This window comes from Neoarius graeffei, chromosome 24 (genome assembly GCF_027579695.1).
Source record: "Neoarius graeffei isolate fNeoGra1 chromosome 24, fNeoGra1.pri, whole genome shotgun sequence".
NCBI lineage: Eukaryota > Metazoa > Chordata > Actinopteri > Siluriformes > Ariidae > Neoarius > Neoarius graeffei.
The window spans coordinates 7862144-7882560 of record NC_083592.1 but is presented as its reverse complement, the minus strand read 5'-3'; the positions used below and the strand labels follow the sequence as shown (position 1 = coordinate 7882560).

The window sequence follows — 20417 nt, the reverse complement described above, 5'->3', positions numbered from 1 at the left end:
AAAGATGTCTGAACACTGGAGAGAGCTGATCAGCACAGTGCTTCAGGGAGGATGGAGCGATGGAGTCGGGACCTGCTGCTTTGCAGGGGTTCAGCCTCTGGCCCTGTGCAGCATGAGGGATGGTGTGATCAGCATTGTTGACTGTCGTATAACGGTGATCCAAAATATTCTCTTCCCTTAGCAGTTATTTAATAAACTGTTTGTATTTGGGAAGTTCGTGGCTGTGGTTCACTTTTGTTAAAGTTACCAAGGACAATAATTAGAGAGATAAACAACATTGGTACCTTATTATAAACTCTATTTACTTCTGTGAATCCAGGTTTACTGCTGTGGAAATGAGGATGTAAGAATATTTTGTGCATTATTTATTATATGAGGGGTTTGTGTGTCTGTGTTAAGTGCAGAAGTATTCGTCCCCATACATAATTTTTTCTTTTTTGTATTTTGTGGGTGGTGTCAAAGGTCAGCATGGTATAGAGTCGTTGATGGCTCACTGCCCCTGACACCACGATGTAGCCGGATTTACAAAACATTGTTGAAAAAATGGCGGCATGCAAAGCCTATGGTTGCAAAAACAAACAAAATATTAAGGGAAAGCATTTTTTTCTGTTCCATTGCTAACAACCAAGCAACGTAAATGACTTAATAGTGACTACACAACTTGAGAACAGATCACACTTAAGAAACACTCTCCTTCAGTAGAAATTCTGTTGGGTGCAAGGACCATTGAGCCTGATTGCTTTGAAAGGAATCTACAGGCTGAGCACTTGGGCTACACAGGTCGCATTAGACTCGAACCCACTGCTGTGCTAACAATATTCCAACACCGTCCACAGAAAAGAGATTCAGGCCATGCAAGCTGATTAACAAGAAGAAATGCAAGAAAGGTGTAACATTTTAATTTTAATTCGCATGTAATATATTGGAGAGAATGTTAAATCTAGATCTAAGTAAAAAAAAATTGCTTTTTTTTTTAAAGTGGTGATTTACTGTAAAATTTTCAATGTCAAGTGTATATATGCATATGGTATTTGGGCACTGCCTAAAAGTGGAGCTGCTGATGAGTGAGTGTAAAATGTGTTCATCAATAATCCCACGTTGTGTTTTTTAAAGCAAATTCAAAATAAGTGCGAGATAAAGCCCATCTATCTTATGTAAATAAAGCTCCAATAATCTCTTGAGTATGGTGCTTCACTCTGCCATAAATTCACACACTGCTTTGAGCTGTCACTAGTCTGTGCTTAGACCATATAACAGAATATTGTGGCACGTTGCATGTCTATACGTGTATTCACACATGCAATAAATAACTAAGCTTTATAGCTAGTACGGACATGCACATATATACACTGAAAAAAAATCCTTTGGATTTGCTTGATTTTAATGTGTACATCGGTCCCACATGATCAGAATGTGGATAACATCATTTCCTTCTTTTTCTCAATGAATTATTACTTGTTAAACCAAAATAATTAAATCATGTCAGAATCAAGTTGATTTAACATTTCTTTTTAAAGCTATTGCAATACCAATTAATTGGATAATGTTAAAGTGATTTCATCATGTTCAGGATACCAGATTTTTAAATGTAACTTTATTTGTTAATGCTAATATTATTTAAAGGTATTATGTAACTTAAAAGCAATTTTATTATGTCCTTACAACCCATGTTAGGTCTCTAAATTTAACTTGATTTGTTAAAGCCAGCCAAATGCATTGTAGACATCAGTTTTGTATTTAAGTGTGTGCAAATACAAAGATCAAATATAAAAAACTGATTGCACTGACAAAAAAAAAAACAAAGATTCAGAGTTCTGTATTAAACTTTGACTATATTGATCCTTAAAACTTTAGAGATCACACACTTTACCTGAACAGAAGGACTCTGCAGTTGCCATACAGTAAATTCAGCATAAAAACTGGACACTGTAACCACTACATTACTAGCAGTAGATTCAAACCATAAAAACTTCACAGTAAACTGACAAAAATTAATTAAATAATTCTGCATAAAGTGCACACGGTGGTGTAGTGGTTAGCGCTGTCGCCTCACAGCAAGAAGGTCCTGGGTTCGAGCCCCGTGGCCGGTGAGGGCCTTTCTGTGTGGAGTTTGCATGTTCTCCCCGTGTCCGCGTGGGTTTCCTCCGGGTGCTCCGGTTTCCCCCACAGTCCAAAGACATGCAGGTTAGGTTAACTGGTGACTCTAAATTGACCGTAGGTGTGAATGTGAGTGTGAATGGTTGTCTGTGTCTATGTGTCAGCCCTGTGATGACCTGGTGACTTGTCCAGGGTGTACCCCGCCTTTCACCCGTAGTCAGCTGGGATAGGCTCCAGCTTGCTTGCGACCCTGTAGAAGGATAAAGCGGCTAGAGATAATGAGATGAGATGAGATAAAGTGCAATGGATTCATTATACATAGAATCTAATTTTGCACTGTTTTCAGTGTACCAGTGGAAGCACATAGAAACTTCAGTCACAGCAGATAAACAGTATAAATTTCACAGTACATTCAAAAAAATATTGGGAACTGTTAGTTCATAATATTGCAACAGTGCGTCCTCAAGAGTGAATACACAATAACAGCATTTTACTGAAGTAAACCAAACATGCCACAAACTGAATGAGGCAAATAAGACCTAGTGCTTCTTTTAATAATTTTATATATATATATATATTACACCATTTTACATAGCTAACAACTTTGACAAATCAAAGTGGCTTTACAAACAAAAAGTAATCAACCCTACATAAACTCATCACTGAGAAATTAAAAAGTGGATACACAACAGAAATCAGTCTGAGCTGTTGACTGAGAGAGTCTGTTTTTCAGAGCAAGTGCTTTGCTGGAAAGTTTACCTCCATCCAGTTCCATCCAAATCTTTTGGATTACCCCAAAAGTGTAGCGGAGGTCAGCAGGGTAGCTGAGGTTCAGTGCATACATCAGTCCAAACAGCATAGCAACAGCTAATGCTACATTATCAAGATCTTGTAACACCTTGATGTCTTCAAGAACAATGCCATTGTCCTCTGCTTCATCACTTGAAGCATGTTCTTTAAAAACATAGATCCCAACAGTGGTGTCTTCAGTGGTCTTATTGATGGTGTTTTGATCTATGCTCTGTACAAAACAGACAAAAGGCAGGTAAACCAAAGTTAGGTAAATCAAACCTCATCACCAAGCCCTATCAAGAAAAGGATAAACATAAAATAGTGACACTATAGATCTAGGTAAAATGAAAGTTAGAAGGAAGGTAAATTTAGAGACAAGAACAAGTAGCTACAGCAGAACATTATATAAACATTTAATAAAATGGAAGCATTATCTGTTCCATGAGAAAAAAAAAACACCTTGAATGCACCTGCTGACTGGCTGAAATAATGTGAGACTCGGTCCGAGCCACTTTGTTGCCCATTTACAGAACCATGGTTGTGTATGAACACTGAATTATTTTTTCATTGCATACACAGATCACATGGCTGGCAGACCATGAGGAGATATTTACTGAATTTGACAAAGTGTATTGCACAATTGTTCTTGAGAACCATTTATTCTACCTTTAAGTTAATTTAACCAGCAGCCAGAAACACTATTGATTTTGTGTTATGAAACAGAAAAAAATAGATTATAAAAATGGTAATACATATTCTTTTAATTGATGAATAATTTCAGCACAAGCGATCTAGAATGAGAACAAGAGAAGAGTGGAAGATAAGCGTAAGCACCGAATTCACATACCACATATTCCTGTAGAAAGTTATCTGGATCTTTGCCCATGTAGACACAGACTCCCTTAATGATGCACTCTCATCCAGCATCTACATCACACTGAAAGGACATTTTCTAGGTTAGCATCTTAATTCAGTCCATGTGCCTTAATTTAACGACATCTACTGGTATAAACTGTCATACGGGTGCACATTTCTTTTCTCAGGTTTCCTATGATTGTACAAGCCTTGCCATGTACTCCAAATCATGTGGGAGGAAGACTGAAGGGAAAGAGACAGAAAGAAAGAGAAGGTAGACAAATATATGAAGATAAATAAGGAAATAGAGGAACAGTTAAAGTTGATACAAAAATATGCAATAGTGGAAGGACAAAGATGTGAAGTAAATGCGCAAAAAAAAAAAGCTGTAAATTTAACGTTTCTAGGACTGTGGGACCCCGGCATCACTTACATTAGCCATTTGTGCAGTGATTTTTTTGAGCCTTATCCCTAGCTGTCCTCCTTTCCTTTGGAACAGCCTTATCAGGTTGTCAGAGTGGAAGTCCAGCTGAGACAGGAACTTGGACTGAAGTGGAACAGTGGTGATTCTCTTGAATTCAGCGTTGATCTGAAAAACAAGCAAGAACAGCGGATTCAAGGGGAAGGTCAAAGCAGACCAGGACAGTCAAGGAGGGAAATGAAGCACAGACAGATGATGTATTATCAGGCATATTAGCAATTTGCCAGTGCACGCAAAACTTTCCTTTTATCAACAGCAAATTCAAGATGAAAAACCCAGCATGAGATAAGACTTACCTCACTGACTTCAAACAGAGCAGGTCATCTCGCCATGAAATCCTCGACCATTGGTGCGTCATGAACAACTTCGTGTCTTCTGTACGCAAAAGTCTTTTCCATCCTGAGCTTCACAACTTCTTGGTTGTTCCTCTTCTTTACATCTAAGAGTAAAGATTTCTGCATGGTTTCCAGACTCTCCTCAGTTTCAGCTGATGGGTATGTCAGGCAAAAATTCACTTCTGCTCTCTTTGCCTTTTTGACACCAAAGGCTGCACTGTGCTTTCCAGCAGGTTTGTTTTTTAAGGAGTTCACGGTTACTTCTGGGCAGCCCGGTTTTCTCAGATGTGTGTGGTAGTTAGACAGTTTATATTTTAAACTGGTCTTTCATCCATCACATCCAGTGCAGGACCCCTTCTCAGTTAATCATGGATGTTTTTTGATGAGACTCTGAGCTACCTGTTCCATCTCCTTATCACTGACACAGACTTTATACTGCACAAGTTCCTGCACTAAACTGTCAAGGATGGCTGACTTCAACTTGGGATCTGGAATAAGTACAGTGCCATTTTGAATGTAAGCTAAACCTGCCCCCTGAAGTTTTAACTGTGCATCATAGGAGAACTTTGGTACATGAAACACAGCTGGCCAGGAGGACCATGAGCTTGTAGACTCGCTTGATGACAGTATATCTGTATCCACAAGTTCACCTGACAGGGATGAAGAGTCAGTTGCTGAGCAAGGACTGAATGCTTGGAGGTGTAGGATTGGATAAAGCACAGTAGAGCTCTCATCATGTTGCATAGTGGTGGGCCTTGACATATCAATAACTCTAAGAGTACCTTTGTCTTCCACTTCTGACACTGAGGTAAGGTTAAGGAACTCGTTTCCAAACAAGAAATTCATAAATTGAAGTCTAAAGTTGCCCTGAAGTTCACACTGTTTCTTGACTTCAACAGTAAGGTCATCAATGGATTCAGGGAGTCCATGGGAGAGAGTCAACCTCTGAGAGCTGCCATCAGTAAATATGATCTTTAGGATCACAGGAGTAGCCATCTTCAAAGCCATTTACTCTGCAGACACACACAAAGAAAATTATACATCAGACATCCATGTAATTTAAAATGCCAAATTCAGTGGCAAAAACCTATTTTTCAATTACTGCATGCAGCAGGTCTCATCTCATCTCATTATCTCTAGCTGCTTTATCCTGTTCTATAGGGTCGCAGGCAAGCTGGAGCCCATTCCAGCTGACTACGGGCAAAAGGCGGGGTACACCCTGGAGAAGTCGCCAGGTCATCACAGGGCTGACATATAGACACAGACAACCATTCACACACTCATTCACACCTACGGTCAATTTAGAGTCACCAGTTAACCTAACCTGCATGTCTTTGGACTGTGGGGGAAACCAGAGCACCCGGAGGGAACCCACGCGGACATGGGGAGAACATGCAAACTCCACACAGAAAGGCCCTTGTCGGCCACAGGGTTCGAACCCGGACCTTCTTGCTGTGAGGCGACAGCGCTAACCACTACACCACCGTGCCACCCTCATGCAGCAGGTATGCAAATTTATAGTAAAAAAATTGATAAAATATAGTTGGAAAAAAGGGAGAAAATAAACAAATAGCAAGATAATGTAATACAGGGTGAGTGCACATAATCCTATAACATACTGTGGCAGTGGGGGCATGGCCGAGCATCGGTCTTTGAATGGAGGGCGGAGTCAGGGAAGGTGAGTGGCCATATCACTACACCTGTTGTCAATTAACGTGTGTTTGTGTGTCTCTTACAGTGATGGCGCCCTATAAAAGGAGTGAGAGGAGGGAAGATCAAGGCCTGAGAACTTAATAGTAGTCTGTGTGTATGAGTGTGTGTCTTGAGTGTTTGTGCTGAAAATACTTCTGTGCTCCACCCACATCCGGAACTTGTCTACAGTGGTGCCGAAACCCAGGAGTGCAGAAGGGAACAGCCCCATGGAGTCCTCGCCGTTCAAGGACCTTATCCATGCCCTCGCCACAGCACAGCAGAACCAGCATCAAGCGCTGATGGCCCTCCGAAAGGAGCAAGAACAACGGTTCGAAGCCTTGGTGCTGGCCCAACAAGAAGACCACCAGGCATTCCGGCACCTGCTCACATCAGCAGGGTCCACGACCGTCACTTGAATGGACCCTCCCCACCTCACCATATCAAAGATGGGTCCGCATGACGATCCAGAAGCCTTCCTCAAGTATTCACATACTTTTGCCACTCACATTATGTAATATTGGATCATTTTCCTCAATAAATAAATGACCAATTGTAATATTTTTGTCTCATTTGTTTAATTGGGTTCTCTTTATCTACTTTTAGGACTTGTGTGAAAATCTGATGATGTTTTAGGTCATCTCATCTCATTATCTCTAGCTGCTTTATCCTGTTCTACAGGGTCACTGGCAAGCTGGAGCCTATCCCAGCTGACTACGGGCGAAAGGCGGGGTACACCCTGGACAAGTCGCCAGGTCATCACAGGGCTGAGACATAGACACAGACAACCATTCACACTCAAATTCACACCTACGGTCAATTTAGAGTCACCAGTTAACTTAACCTGCATGTCTTTGGACTGTGGGGGAAACCGGAGCACCCGGAGGAAACCCACGCGGACACGGGGAGAACATGCAAACTCCACACAGAAAGGCCCTCGCCAGCCACGGGGCTCGAACCCGGACCTTCTTGCTGTGAGGCGACAGCGCTAACCACTACACCACTGTGCCGCCCTGTTTTAGGTCATATTTATGCACAAATATAGAAAATTCTAAAGGGTTCACAAACTTTCAAGCACCACTGTATATAGTGTGTGTGTATGTATGTATGTATGTATGTGTGTGTGTATATATATATATATATATATATATATATATATATATATATATATATATATATATATATATATATATACACACACACACAAGATATATAGATTATATAGGATGTAGTACGTTATACATTTCTGAATCAGAAGACCCTTTGCAGTACTGGGCAAAACAGAAGGATGTATCCCCACATTTATGTCTCCTTGCTTTGAAATGTTTGTGTCCCAGCCTCTTCTGTTTCATGTGAATGTGTGTGTGTGTTAAAGATGGGTGAAATTGTTTCGAAAGAAAGAAAGAAATTCATCTTAGCCCTAACACTGTGGAACACATTTTATTCATTAATAAAAATCAGTCAGATATTTGAGTCCCATAGGCATATCAGTTCCATCAGTTCTTCTGTCCAGTCCCACAAGCACATTGTTTCCTACTTCTCACCAAGCATCACTGTAACTGTAGTAATACCATTATTATGATCTATTATGTTGCTCAATTCTTTCATATAAGACTCATCTCATCTCATTATCTCATCTCATCTCATCTCATCTCATCTCATCTCATCTCATCTCATTATCTGTAGCCGCTTTATCCTCTTCTACAGGGTCGCAGGCAAGCTGGAGCCTATCCCAGCTGACTACGGGTGAAAGGCGGGGTACACCCTGGACAAGTCGCCAGGTCATCACAGGGCTGACACATAGACACAGACAACCATTCACACTCACATTCACACCTACGGTCAATTTAGAGTCACCAGTTAACCTAACCTGCATGTCTTTGGACTGTGGGGGAAACCGGAGCACCCGGAGGAAACCCACGCGGACACGGGGAGAACATGCAAACTCCGCACAGAAAGGACCTCGCTGGCCACGGGGCTCGAACCCGGACCTTCTTGCTGTGAGGCGACAGCGCTAACCACTACACCACCGTGCCGCCCTCATATAAGACTAAACATGGAAATATATGAAATATACTAATTCTATATACTAAAATATATTGTATATACACTAGTTGAATGTCTAAGTTCTATTCAGATGTGTAGAATATATTTATAAATGTATCTTTCTTTAACACTGGATTGATGAACTGCTGTCCACCATCCTCTGGACTGTCTGTGTGATTGGATGATTGATTGTTTGACCAGCAGGTGGCTCTAGTGAGCAAGTGAAGCCTCGAGAAATGAACCGATTCTCAACACAACTGGCTGGAAAACTTCAGTGTTTCATGAAGATTTATCTGATCATCACTAACTATAAGATTGTGTTTGGAGTTGCGGATAACTGCAGTGGAAACTGTAAAGTTAACGATCCTCATCACAAACAAGGAGTTCTCAAAATGCGGTGTCTCGGGTTGCAGTCACGTGATGACAGTCCAGTATCGGTGTGCGCATGCGCGCGTCCAACATGGGAGGAGGCGGGGTCTGATTGGTCTGGGGTTATTTTTGGACTTCATTCCTGCGCGCGCTCAAATCTGCCTGCACGCTCGCACAACCTGACACAGCGTTACAAACGTGCCACAAAACCAGCCAATCACAAACTTGGAGAAAGTCATTCTGATTGGCTGTTTCTTATCCAATCACATAGCTACAGCCGTAATGGCGGTCGGCGTTGAGAGATAATACACATACAAACTAACTAAATATATCGACAGCCAAATTTGGTGTAAATTTTTTTTTTTTACAATGTACTGGTGCCAGGTTAGCTTTGCGTGCTAACCCAAACAGGTTGACGGTCAAGGTACGGTAGCTGCAGACATCCCAACTATTCCGTAAGTTCCCGAGAGAGAGAGAGCACAAGCATCCTGATTGGACCAATCAGTGTTGTATGTGGGCGGGCTTTAGGTCTTCTCTCCCGGACCGAGACTCCATCAGTTCAGTGTCTCCAGCAGAGTCATGGCGGAGTCGCTGTTCACGGAGGAGGCGACCAGAGTGCGAATTTCCCCACCATAATTGGGGGGTACCATCATGGTCCACTATCATATCAATCGCCCCCCAGTCCTGTCCCGTCTCGTCTATGGAAGTCGGTGTCAGTAACTCAACACAATAACTCTGAACAATAATTTTTAATGTCATTAAGAAGCATGACAAACCATACAGTACTACCACAGAAGAAAAACAGCAGTACAACCTGATAACCTTCTTTGTCAGAACAAACTGGGTATCAACACTACAAATGAGTCACATACAGTATATGCACACATGCAGAACAGTCCTGCTGAATGTCTTGCTCTCTTTCGTCCTGCTGTGCCTCTCCTGTCTGCTGGGAACCCATTTTCTTTATTCACATGAACAGTGTATAAAATGTAACTGCACCTACACTTGTACTGTAATTGTCTGTAGATATTAGTGCTGATATTTACTACTCACTCTTTTAGCACCAAAAAAATGCCTGATGTCTGGCCCTTTTCTTTTCCTCATGTTTGGCCTACTGTCTCTGTGAATAAAATCAAACAGGGTACTCATATGAAACTATGAATATCTTAAAAATAATACAAAAGGAATGTAAGTAAAAACAATAGAAAACATCCATGTACTATTTTGCCTAGGCTAGCCTACTACCTGGCTCTTTTTATGTTGCCCCCAGTCCCCAGAGGTTCTGACTGTAATTTTACATAGGCTTAGCTAGGCCTACATCAGAACTTCTTGTGCCTAATCACACACACAGGATGGGCCTATGTGCCAAATGAATTTCAGAAGGGCACAATTTATTCATGATAAAATGAGAATGGAAACATATGGAGTTCTTCTCCTTTGAAATGAGAATCGTTTCTATACCACACTGTAATAAGTTTGATTTAAATAGAGAATTAGCTTATCTTGCTAACTAACGTTGGTAACTAACGTTAACGTCCATCCACTGTAGCCTTTTGGCCTCAGTGGGTAAGTAATTCAACGTATAAAGATGTGACATGAGCTGAAAGAACAAATCACTTTAATAAATGAAAGTTGTAAAATAACACATTTTCAACAGGCTAAAAGTTGGTTAGCAACTAACATTACCAATGCACGTCTTCTGCTGCAAACCACAGACTGTATAAATTGCTGCAAACCCATTGACTGTATCTGATGAATCAACTGAATACGGTGTGGACTAGAAGCTATTACTTCTAGCGCAGGGCTTTTTTTTTTTTTTAAGTGTGGGGCGCATCTCTAGCGCAGGGATTTTTTTTTTTAAGTGTGGGGCGCGTCTCCCCTAGGGGGCGCCAGAGTTCTTTGGGGGGGGGGGGGGGCACAACGTGAGGAAAAATAAACCAGAATAAGTTACTATAGAGATCTTGCAGTCACGTGACCGGAAAGTACACAACCCCCATCTTGTCGGTCAAAAACACCGCTGAATACTGCTGCACTCGTGTACAGAATGGATCAATTTCAACCGACGGACTACACGGCTCATTTTTCTAATGAACAGATAACTAGATATATGTCTAAAATAAACGATCTACAGATTTGTGACCCTTATGGCTTTCCGGACGGAGTTTTCACGACCGGATTTTGAACTGCCAGCGGAATACCCGGACGTGTATGATTACCTCATTAACTTTCCCTCGCTGTTCAGTGGCGAAGCACTGCGTGCTTATAAAGCTCTGGACAGTTATCTCTACAGAAATTCAGGATTTGTCAGCAACTCAGATGTGGCATCTTGTAAACAAGAAAATAATCCTCATTGGATGGGTAAGTCACTTAAGTATTGAGTATAGCACTGACCAGCCGATTATAGAATAGAATAAGGTAATTCCAAATCGTCCGTCTTGTTTACATGGATCTGGCGTTGGAGAGGTAGAGGCTTGGCAGTGGAGGTTTGAGTAGCTGTTTTCTGAGCTTAGACAACAGGCCAGCTCTGCCTGTAGTCTCGCTTTTGCTTCTGCTCCCGGCGCCGCCTCCTTCGCTTTGCTTCCAATAACAATCCACGGAGACCCCGCTGGTCTCGCTGTCTCGTCCGGAATGTTATTATTTTTTTTTTCTCGTCCGGAATGTTGTGCATGCGATGGAAATCGCTACAAACTGTCATTTTCTGCTGGAAACCAATGTCCAGTAAGTCCATACGGTTGTAGTGGATATTGAAGTCCGGTACAGACGAACAACACGCAAAAATACACACAAAAAACATAAAAAACGTGCACAGGTAGGGAGAGCTTGTAGCCGCAGCTGTTGTAGTAGAATTGTATATAGTAGGGTTTTCCAGAAGAAAAGGTAGAAGTAAAAGCAGAAGTAGAACCAGAAGTAGAAGTAGAAGGCGGAATATGGCGTTTGACCGACACGATGGCGTCTGTCACAATCTGGATCGGCTGTGACATCACATGCAAGTGCTCCATTGCGGACATTTAGCGAACTTCAGCTAGCCTTTTCCAGAAACAAAATGGATCGATTTTTGGCACCTAAAGCTGCAGTGAGTGAGGAGACAGAGTCTGGGCCAAGTAAAAAAAGAAGGAAGTATGACCACGATTATTTAAAATTTGGATTTTCATGGACTGGATCTGAAGATACTCCACTGCCACAGTGTGCTGCCTGCCAAGAGGTGCTAGCTAACGAAGCTATGAGATGTTTAAAATGTGTAAAACAAGATGTTTAAAAAAAGCACAGATGTTTAAAATGTGTAAAAAAAAAGACATTCTCAAAAAGCACAGATGTGTAAAAAAAGATGTTTTAATAAAGCTCATATGTGTAAAAAAAGATGTTCTCAAAAAGCACAAATGTTTAAAATGTGTAAAAGAATAAATAAAAATGTGTAAAACAACCTTTTTTTAAATACGAATGGAACATTAAGTATAGCAACAACAAAAATTGGGGGGGGGGGGGGGGCGCTGTTGTTTATTTGCTCTCTGCGGGGGGCTGACTGTCCCACACTTTGAGAACCCCTGCTCTAGCGCGTTCTAGCGCTGCGGTGACTAAAAATGGTACGGTCCACAATAGGGGTGTCTGTCTGAAATCGATTTACATTAAAATGTTCCTACAATAAGAATGCCGAATGGGAGTTGGTTTGAATTATATATTCCTTTTCACAATATCAGAAAAAATATCGGACCCCCCCAAAACTTATATTTTTGTCTCTTTGGGGGGTACTGGGTCTTCATTGGGGGGTATAGTACCCCCCAGTACCCCCCGTAATTCGAACTATGGAGGCAACTGTATTACTTTATGGGGCACAGCGTTTACACACAACATCAGCATTAGTGACTGATACAAAGAGTAGGTTTTATTGCCAGAGCCTCAACAAATCAGTTATTTTCTTAGAAACAAGTCCAAAATAAAGAAATGTATCTATTTACACCTGAATTTATTATTACACTGGATGATAAACTGAGAGACTTAATACAAGGTCTATAGTAAAAAGAAATGTGCAGAATCCTGAAGCTCTTGCAGTTTTACAATCCCATATTTTGTAACTGTGGGTTTATAAAAGGTCGAATCCCTTCAACCTCAGAGCATCAGAAACATCTGTTTCATATTTAGTAAACAGTGACTGATATATAACATTATGTACACACATTACTCTGTCTGACAGAAGAATAGAGAACATGTGGATCCACATTTTCATCACGTCTCTCGCTCCTCTTGGTTTTCTTCTTTGAGAACTGTAGTGCAGCGTAACACAACGAGTCCGAGTCCGGATCCTGCAGAGACACAGAGGACACACAGAGATCTCATCTCATCTCATCTCATTATCTGTGGCCGCTTTATCCTGTTCTACAGGGTCGTAGGCAAGCTGGAGCCTATCCCAGCTGACTACGGGCGAAAGGCGGGGTACACCCTGGACAAGTCGCCAGGTCATCACAGGGTTGACACATAGACACAGACAACCATTCACACTCACATTCACACCTACGGTCAATTTAGAGTCACCAGTTAACCTAACCTGCATGTCTTTGGACTGTGGGGGAAACCGGAGCACCCGGAGGAAACCCACGCGGAGAACATGCAAACTCTCCACAGAAAGGTCCTCACCGGCCACGGGGCTCGAACCCAGACCTTCTTGCTGTGAGGCGACAGTGCTAACCACTACACCACCTTGCCGTCCCGCACACAGAGATGATCAGATATAAATAATAAATCAGGTGAACCTCACATATTTCCTCGAGATGTGTCGAGATCATAAAACCCTCATGGTGGAGAAACTTGAGAGCCTCATTCTCTGAGAACCTTGAGGATTTTCTCCTCGACTTTAGCATGTGTGCTTTCATTGTTCCTGAGAATAAACCTGATGGAGCAAAACACCTGAAGATCAAACTATTCAGATTAAAATACTCTACTCGTGAAGGCTGGCTAGAAACAGGCCTTTGCACAGTGGTGGAAATCAAAACCAAGGAAAATCATTAAAGTTATCTGTTAATTGTTATTACTAATAATATTTATTATTAATATTATATTGGTTGTTCTTTATATTTATCATTCTGTTATTACAGTTATAATTATTAGCCTGCGTGTCTCCTGTGGATTTAATCCAAACCTCAGTAAGTAAAAAAACATATAAATAATATGTTACCTATAAATAATATCAGCTCGGGCCGAATGTTCTGTCAGTGAAATTTTCAAGAATAAAATATTTGTGATTTATAAAGAGAGATGTAAAAATATACTTGTATTTAAATAATGAGTCTAATATTTGAACAGTTGGATTATAATCATTAAATATATGCACTGAGGAGTTTCTGGAAATTTAATTTTACAAGTAAAATGTTTGAGAAACTCTGTTTTAAAGAATGAGCACATTTTCATGAAGCATGAACTGATTCTATTATTGACAAAATATCACTAAGTTCTATTTAACTATATATTTTCTGCTGAATTTTACTTTTTGCTTTCAGCTGCACTCAAACATTTTGATTTAAAACAAAAATGTTTCTAAAATATCCTCAGATGGTAAAAATGAAATGTGACGTGTCCTGCAACAAGAGAGCAGTGAAATATTTTGAGCCTCTCAGTTTCCAGGTCTGAGTTGAAGACAGCAGTGTCGGGTTCAAGCAGAAACGACAAGAACAAGAGGAACAGACTGCCTCGGCTACAGAAACCACACATTACAACCTGAGAGCTCAAACTCAATCTGCTCAGAAGTTATCAAAGAGATACAGTTTTAAATCATCATTATTTAATCTTCAATAAAACCCTTTGTCTTTTTTTAGTTTAATTTACAGTATATGTGTATACTCTATATGTGTTATACACTATATATTTTAAGAAAATAATAAAATAACGTAAATAAAATATTTTTATTGAGAGGATAAAAAATTTCCACCAGCTCAAAAAAAACCAAACGTGTTGATTTCTGTTTCAGTTTAAATCAGGGTTAATAAATCAGATCAGTGTATTGATTAGTTTTAATGATTGTAGTGTCACATTTACCTCGTTATCTTCTGCTCCAGCACCTAAAGCAACACAAAGCAAATATTATTATTATTATTATTATTATTATTATTATTATTGGAGTAATATTTTACCTCTGTGTGTTTCTCTGTGTTTCAGTATGATGAAGATCAGGACACTGAGAAGAATCACAATCACTGCACCGAACACCACATTCAGTATGAAGAACACAGAAGAGACTGAACCTTGGAGAAAAACATTACAGAAAACATTTAGATCCTGAAACCTGCATCATATTTTAATTGAAAAATGTACAGAAGCCTTTTGGAGAACAAAAACAACAAACCTTTCGCTCTGTCCGGGTTCTCAGAAAGTGTTTTATTTCTGTCTGAAAAATGAAACATTATTTTTACAACCTCGACCATCTGAATCAACTTTTACTGTAATGATTTACTTTATAAATTTACCTTTCACTTGTAAAAAGGTCGAGTTCCTAAAGTTCACTTGGTCCAGCTCTATGAAGCTGCAGTAATACAGTCCTGTATCAGAGACATTTACTGCGGTGATGGTGAGAGACGTGTTCTTGCCATGAACAGACATCACTATTCGCTCACTTTCAGTAAAGAAAATACAATTCTTTGATGGACTCGACCCAAAAAAATGCTTACAGCCAAGAAGATGTCGAACTGAATCATTTATATGTTTATACCAGTAGATGTAACCTGTATCACTCAGCTCATGTTGGCACCAAACAGTGGCGTTATCTCCAGCTTCCACCTCCACAGTTAAAGAGCACAGAGTCTCTGAGAGCAAACCTGCAACCCAGAAAACACACAACCTCATTCACACATTACACACAACTTTAATACAGTCAGGATAGATGAGCTTTTATCAGTGTTTCTAACTGGATCTGATCATCTGAGTTTCATTTTTAATTGAATGAATTTAAAAAGTCTATAAATTCTCAGGAACAAAATCACAAAGCTGGACAGAAAAAAAAACTTTTCCCCCTGAATAATTAATTTTTTTCAGTTACAGAACAATGTAATGAATGCAAATGTAATTATAGTTTATAGTGTGAGATTCTACTGTCAGAGCTATAATGTGCTGGACTGTATGAAGTTCTTCTACTTTCTTCCAATTTAAATTTTTTTTTTCATTTAAGCAATAAATGAGATTATTAACACTCACCCATGACACAGAGGGACACATGCAGAATTTCAAACCCAATCATTGTTGAACTATCAGACGAGAGACAAAGAAGAAACGGTCTGTGGGGCCAAACTAATGCAGGGTTTATTTATGTGTGCGTGTGTGGGTGGAGTGTGTTGATACAGCCTACACTTTGTTATTCAAATACACTACCAAGTTTATAAGTGCAGTGATGTACAGTTTAGTTTGGATTTATTTTCATGGCTGAACATATTTGAAGAAAAGTCCTAGTTTGAGTCCACGAGTATATTTTGATATGATAACATTTGTAAGTTCATTAGGTCCCAATGAATCTCTATTCCAGCTCAGAATAATGAATTGGTTTGCAGTGCTGTGCTCACTCTGATGGATTATCGGGGAAAAGCCTTTATGCTCATTGTTTATAGCAGTACCTTACAGTGACCTCTTTAATTTAATTCAACAAGCTAAATTAATGAATTATACAATTTAATACGTCTGATTCAGTTAATCAGAAGCATCTGAATGTGATGTGTGTCAAAATGCAGCCAAACCATTTTTATGTTAATAAATACAGTACATTAGACTCATTTTTTAATCCAGATTTTCACCTGTTTATATAATTATCAGTAAAATGAACTGCTCTGTGGATGATGTACAGTGATTAAACTTCAAACATCATTTTAGCAAGATGATTATGCTCATAATCTTCTTTCAGTGTGTGTGTGTGTGTGTGTGGGGGTGGGTGGGTGGGTGAATAGTGGAAAGAAGGCGTGAGAAAGAAGCAGCTGGTGGTCAGAATGCTAAAATGCAGGTGAGAGAGTCAAAAGTCTTTGCAGTTCAAATGCAAAAGTCATGCGTGCAGATGTGCAGAGTGTCAGTTCTGTGGTTGGAAAATGTTCAAACTGTGAAAAGGGCAGTTGCTGCATGTGTTTGATCCTCACTGAGCCTCGTGGTTTAAGAGATGGCTGGCCTTCTTTGTGCAACTCTGCCTACAAGAAAGTTGAAACTTGACTTATTTTAAATTGTTTCATTAATGAAATTAAATAATTAATTAGAATATTCTGTTGATGCCCTAATAATGTGTGTATGGTGGGAAAATATTCAGATCCCCTTCACTTTTTGCACTTTATTTTGTTATATATTTCACTTAAAATGTGCTGGATGTTTTTCATTAATCTACACACAATAACCAATAATGACAAAGCAAAAAGATTGTGACAGTTCGTAGGAGGGGGAGGAGCACAGAAAGACGGCAGGCCGACGGCAGGCCAGAATAACGTTCAATAACTTGTTTATTTTTGCTTTTTTCAGATGCAAACTTCACTCTCCCAGCCATGCATGCATGCACACACACAAGTCATCTGGTTGGGGAGAGAGCTCACTTCCTCTGCTCTCCCTCTTTATATAGGGCGCGGTCACTGGGAAGACACACAAACAGGTTAATTGACATCAGGTGTAGTGATTCTGCCACTTACCTTCCCTGACTCCGCCCTCTGGTCACAGACCGGCGCTTGACCACCCCCCCGCTGCCACATACCCCCACCGCCCGACTCAGGCCGGGCAGCTGTCCGGCCTGCAGCCGACTCCCCCCCCCCCCCCCCCCCCCCTTGACAGGAGAGAAAGTCCTCCACAACCATCTGTGCCCCCGGCCTGTGGATCACCTTGAAGTTAAAGGGTTGGAGTGCCAGATACCAACGGGTGATCCGCGCGTTGGCATCCTTCATGCGGTGGAGCCACTGGAGGGGCGCATGGTCCGAACAGAGGGTGAAAGGGCGTCCCAGCAGGTAGTAGCGGAGGGTGAGGACCGCCCATTTGATCGCGAGGCACTCCTTTTCGATGGTGCTGTAGCGCCCCTCGCGTACCGATAGCTTTCTGTTGATGTACAGCACTTGACGGTCCTCCCCCTCCACCTCCTGGGAAAAAACGGCCCCCAGCCCTCTGTCCGACGCATCCGTCTGTAACATAAAACGGAGAGAAAAGTCAGGGGAGTGTAACAGTGGCCCCCCGCACAGTGCAGCCTTCACCTCAGAGAAAGCCCGCTGGCATTGCTTTGTCCACTGGACAGGATCTGGTGCCCCCTTTTTAGTGAGATCAGTCACCAGGCTGGTGACGTCCGAATAATTAGGTATGAACATACGATAGTAGCCAGCCAGCCCCAGGAACTGTCTCACCCCCTTTTTGCTCTTGGGCCTCGGGCAGGCCGCAATTGCTGCTGTCTTGTTAATTTGGGGACGCATCTGCCCATTGCCAAAGTGGAAGCCCAGATACCGTACTTCCACCCACCCAATTGCACACTTCTTTGGGTTGGCTGTGAGACCCGCTTGCCTCAGCGACCTAAAGACGGCCCTCAGGTGTTGTAGGTGCCGTGGCCAGTCATTACTATAAATGATGTCGCAGTGTTTCCCCTAGAAAATGTTTGAAGGTGCGGTGGCAAGACCTGCGCTCAGACGTCCCACCCCAGTATGAGGATACGGGAGCATTCTGAAAAATTTTTTGACAAAACACACTCTAAAATGGTGACCCTTTGTAAGGGAATAAATGAATAAACCTAGTCTTGAAAGAACAAGCATAACCTGCAGAGCAAGGCAGTTTAGAAAACAGTCAGGGAAACTAAATTCCCCCCACACCTAACCCCTTCAATAAAAGGCCTCTTTGGAGAGCCAGTTTTTGGTGTCTGCTTATGCTGGTGACATAAGCGACAGAACATTCCTGTTGGTAAAGACCAGTCTTTGTTGTGTTAATTAGCAATAACAAAAACTAAGACTACGAGTGGCAGAATTGGTTGATATTAAAGTAGCCACAGAATACTTGCCATGGTCAGTGTGGTAAAGCCAAGGTTTGTATCTGGGCTTGTCAACCCATGTAGGGTCCCAGCCCGTGGTCCTGTGTTTGCCCTTCTTTTGGCTGCTCTCCTCTCTCTCTTCCCTCTCTTCACATTCTCTTTCCGGTTCTGGCAGTCTGCTTTGCTCTCCTGCTTGATTACTGCTACCTGCCTAAAATGTTCATATTTTCAAAACATTTACATGGACATTTTGAAATTAACGTGGTTTTGATCATTTCTGATCTGATATGGCATTTCGCAGATGATCACACACACCCACTGAGGTTCGGAAAAAGGGCTGTGTTTAAAAACTCACGTCGGTGTTGTACTTTCTGCAACAGTGTATGCTCGAATTAGGGATGGACATCACATAACCAATAGCCTAGATTAATCGATAATTGACCATTAAGAATTTCGTTAAGAAGAATGACGTTCATGTTCATTGACAAAAATGAATAGCCTATAGGTTGTTGCGTTGTGCGTAGTGCAAGTCTTCAAGCAATGAATTTCGCTGTCTGTCACGGACAAACATTTGGCCGTACCCTGGCTTCAGTTACCTACAAGCTTCCGTAGCGTAGCTCAATCGCTTAAAAATCAACATGAAGCAGCATGGCGAAGTGTGGCATGGGACCATTTTTAAATGTCCAAGTTTACTGTCATCACTATAATGGAGCGTATAAATACAATTCATCCACAACAAAAATGATGTAGCCTACCATTTGAACAGCGCGCACCGGAGCCTTGTAAAATGACGGTGGCGGTTCATCTCAATTCCAACTATCGACTCGGTGTTAGACTACGGACAAGAAGGAGCTGGAACATCTCATAGTAAAACTAAGATAGTTAAATACAAACGTTATGACTTTGGTTCTAAAAACACACCGAAGAGGGTCTGAAGTTTCGATATTTAGTGTATAGGCTATCAGATAGAACCTGTGGTTTGTATCCAAGGACGGCTCGCAAACCGCAAGATCTATAGTAAAACTAAAATATCTAAAAATAATTGATTACAAAGACGTGTTTTTATTATGAAAATAAATCGAAGAGGGTCTGAAATATTGATCTTAAGAGTATTTAGGCTTATCTGTAAATGGGATGATGGGGTCGTCCGCTCATCTATATAGCCTATTAAAACACCGACGCGGGCCGCTATGGGATACAATATGGCTGACGCTGGCCGCCATGGAATCTAATGGGATAAATTATAGCAATAATTATGATTAATATAAAGATGTTAATTATTATTCGATTATTCATCGTTAATTCTCCCGACAATTGGCGAAGAAAACATAATTGAATGCCCATCCCTAGCTCGAATGACTTTTATTTTGCACGAATGAATCTTACCTGCCCAGTTTCTTCATCTGTCGCCTTTCTTGTTTTGGCAAAATACTTCAACAAGCTCATCTGCAATTGAAAGATATCGCGTTAGTTAGTTTACCTCAGGTTGGCTTGGCTACGCTGCTCCAGGCGGAACGTTGTCCAATCAGAGCCCACGGCGACCCGTGGAAACCAATCAAGTAACTGCTAGCTCGGCCAGTGGAACTGCACTTCGCCCCAAACGCAAAGACTGGGCAAGCAACGGATAATGTAGTCGATAGGCTCCAGCTTGCCTGCGACCAGTGTTGGGCACGTTACTTTCAAAAAGTAATTATAGTTACTAGTTACTTTTCCCAAAAAGTAACTGAGTTAGTAACGGAGTTACTTTGTCATAAAAGTAACTAATTACCAGGGAAAGTAATTATTCCGTTACATTTTGTTCCCCCTGAAAAAA

At 41.1% G+C, this 20417-nt stretch overlaps 1 protein-coding gene across 8 annotated transcripts; it reads right to left on the bottom strand.

Annotated features, from left to right (window-relative positions):
* Positions 1-5474: 5474 nt before the first annotated feature.
* Positions 5475-15908, bottom strand: LOC132872843 (uncharacterized). Of its 8 annotated transcripts, XR_009651495.1 has the most exons (8): positions 15841-15908; positions 15117-15464; positions 14996-15037; positions 14784-14894; positions 14689-14711; positions 12837-12962; positions 9718-9784; positions 5475-5573 (listed from the first exon to the last, which is right to left on the bottom strand). XR_009651495.1 is itself a non-coding variant. In XM_060907940.1 (7 exons), exons 1-7 carry the CDS (start codon positions 15881-15883, stop codon positions 5559-5561), a joined length of 708 nt encoding a protein of 235 aa, XP_060763923.1. In that variant the 5' UTR covers positions 15884-15908; the 3' UTR covers positions 5478-5558. The 8 variants fall into 8 exon arrangements, 7 of the variants coding, with proteins under 7 accessions (XP_060763923.1, XP_060763928.1, XP_060763924.1 ...); XM_060907940.1 differs by lacking the exon at positions 9718-9784 and having other exon boundaries at positions 5478-5573; XM_060907941.1 differs by lacking the exon at positions 5475-5573 and having other exon boundaries at positions 9437-9784.
* Between the last annotated feature and the right edge of the window lie 4509 nt (positions 15909-20417).

Coding starts and splice junctions, on each gene's coding strand:
- LOC132872843 (XM_060907939.1), bottom strand. CDS start 15,883: ATGATTGGGTTTGAAATTCTGCATGTGTCCCTCTGTGTCATGG. Junction 15,038..15,116: donor GACCTTTTTACAAGTGAAAG/GTAAATTTATAA, acceptor TTCATTTTTCAG/ACAGAAATAAAACACTTTCT. Junction 13,547..14,783: donor ACACAGAGAAACACACAGAG/GTAAAATATTAC, acceptor TTGCTCCATCAG/GTTTATTCTCAGGAACAATG.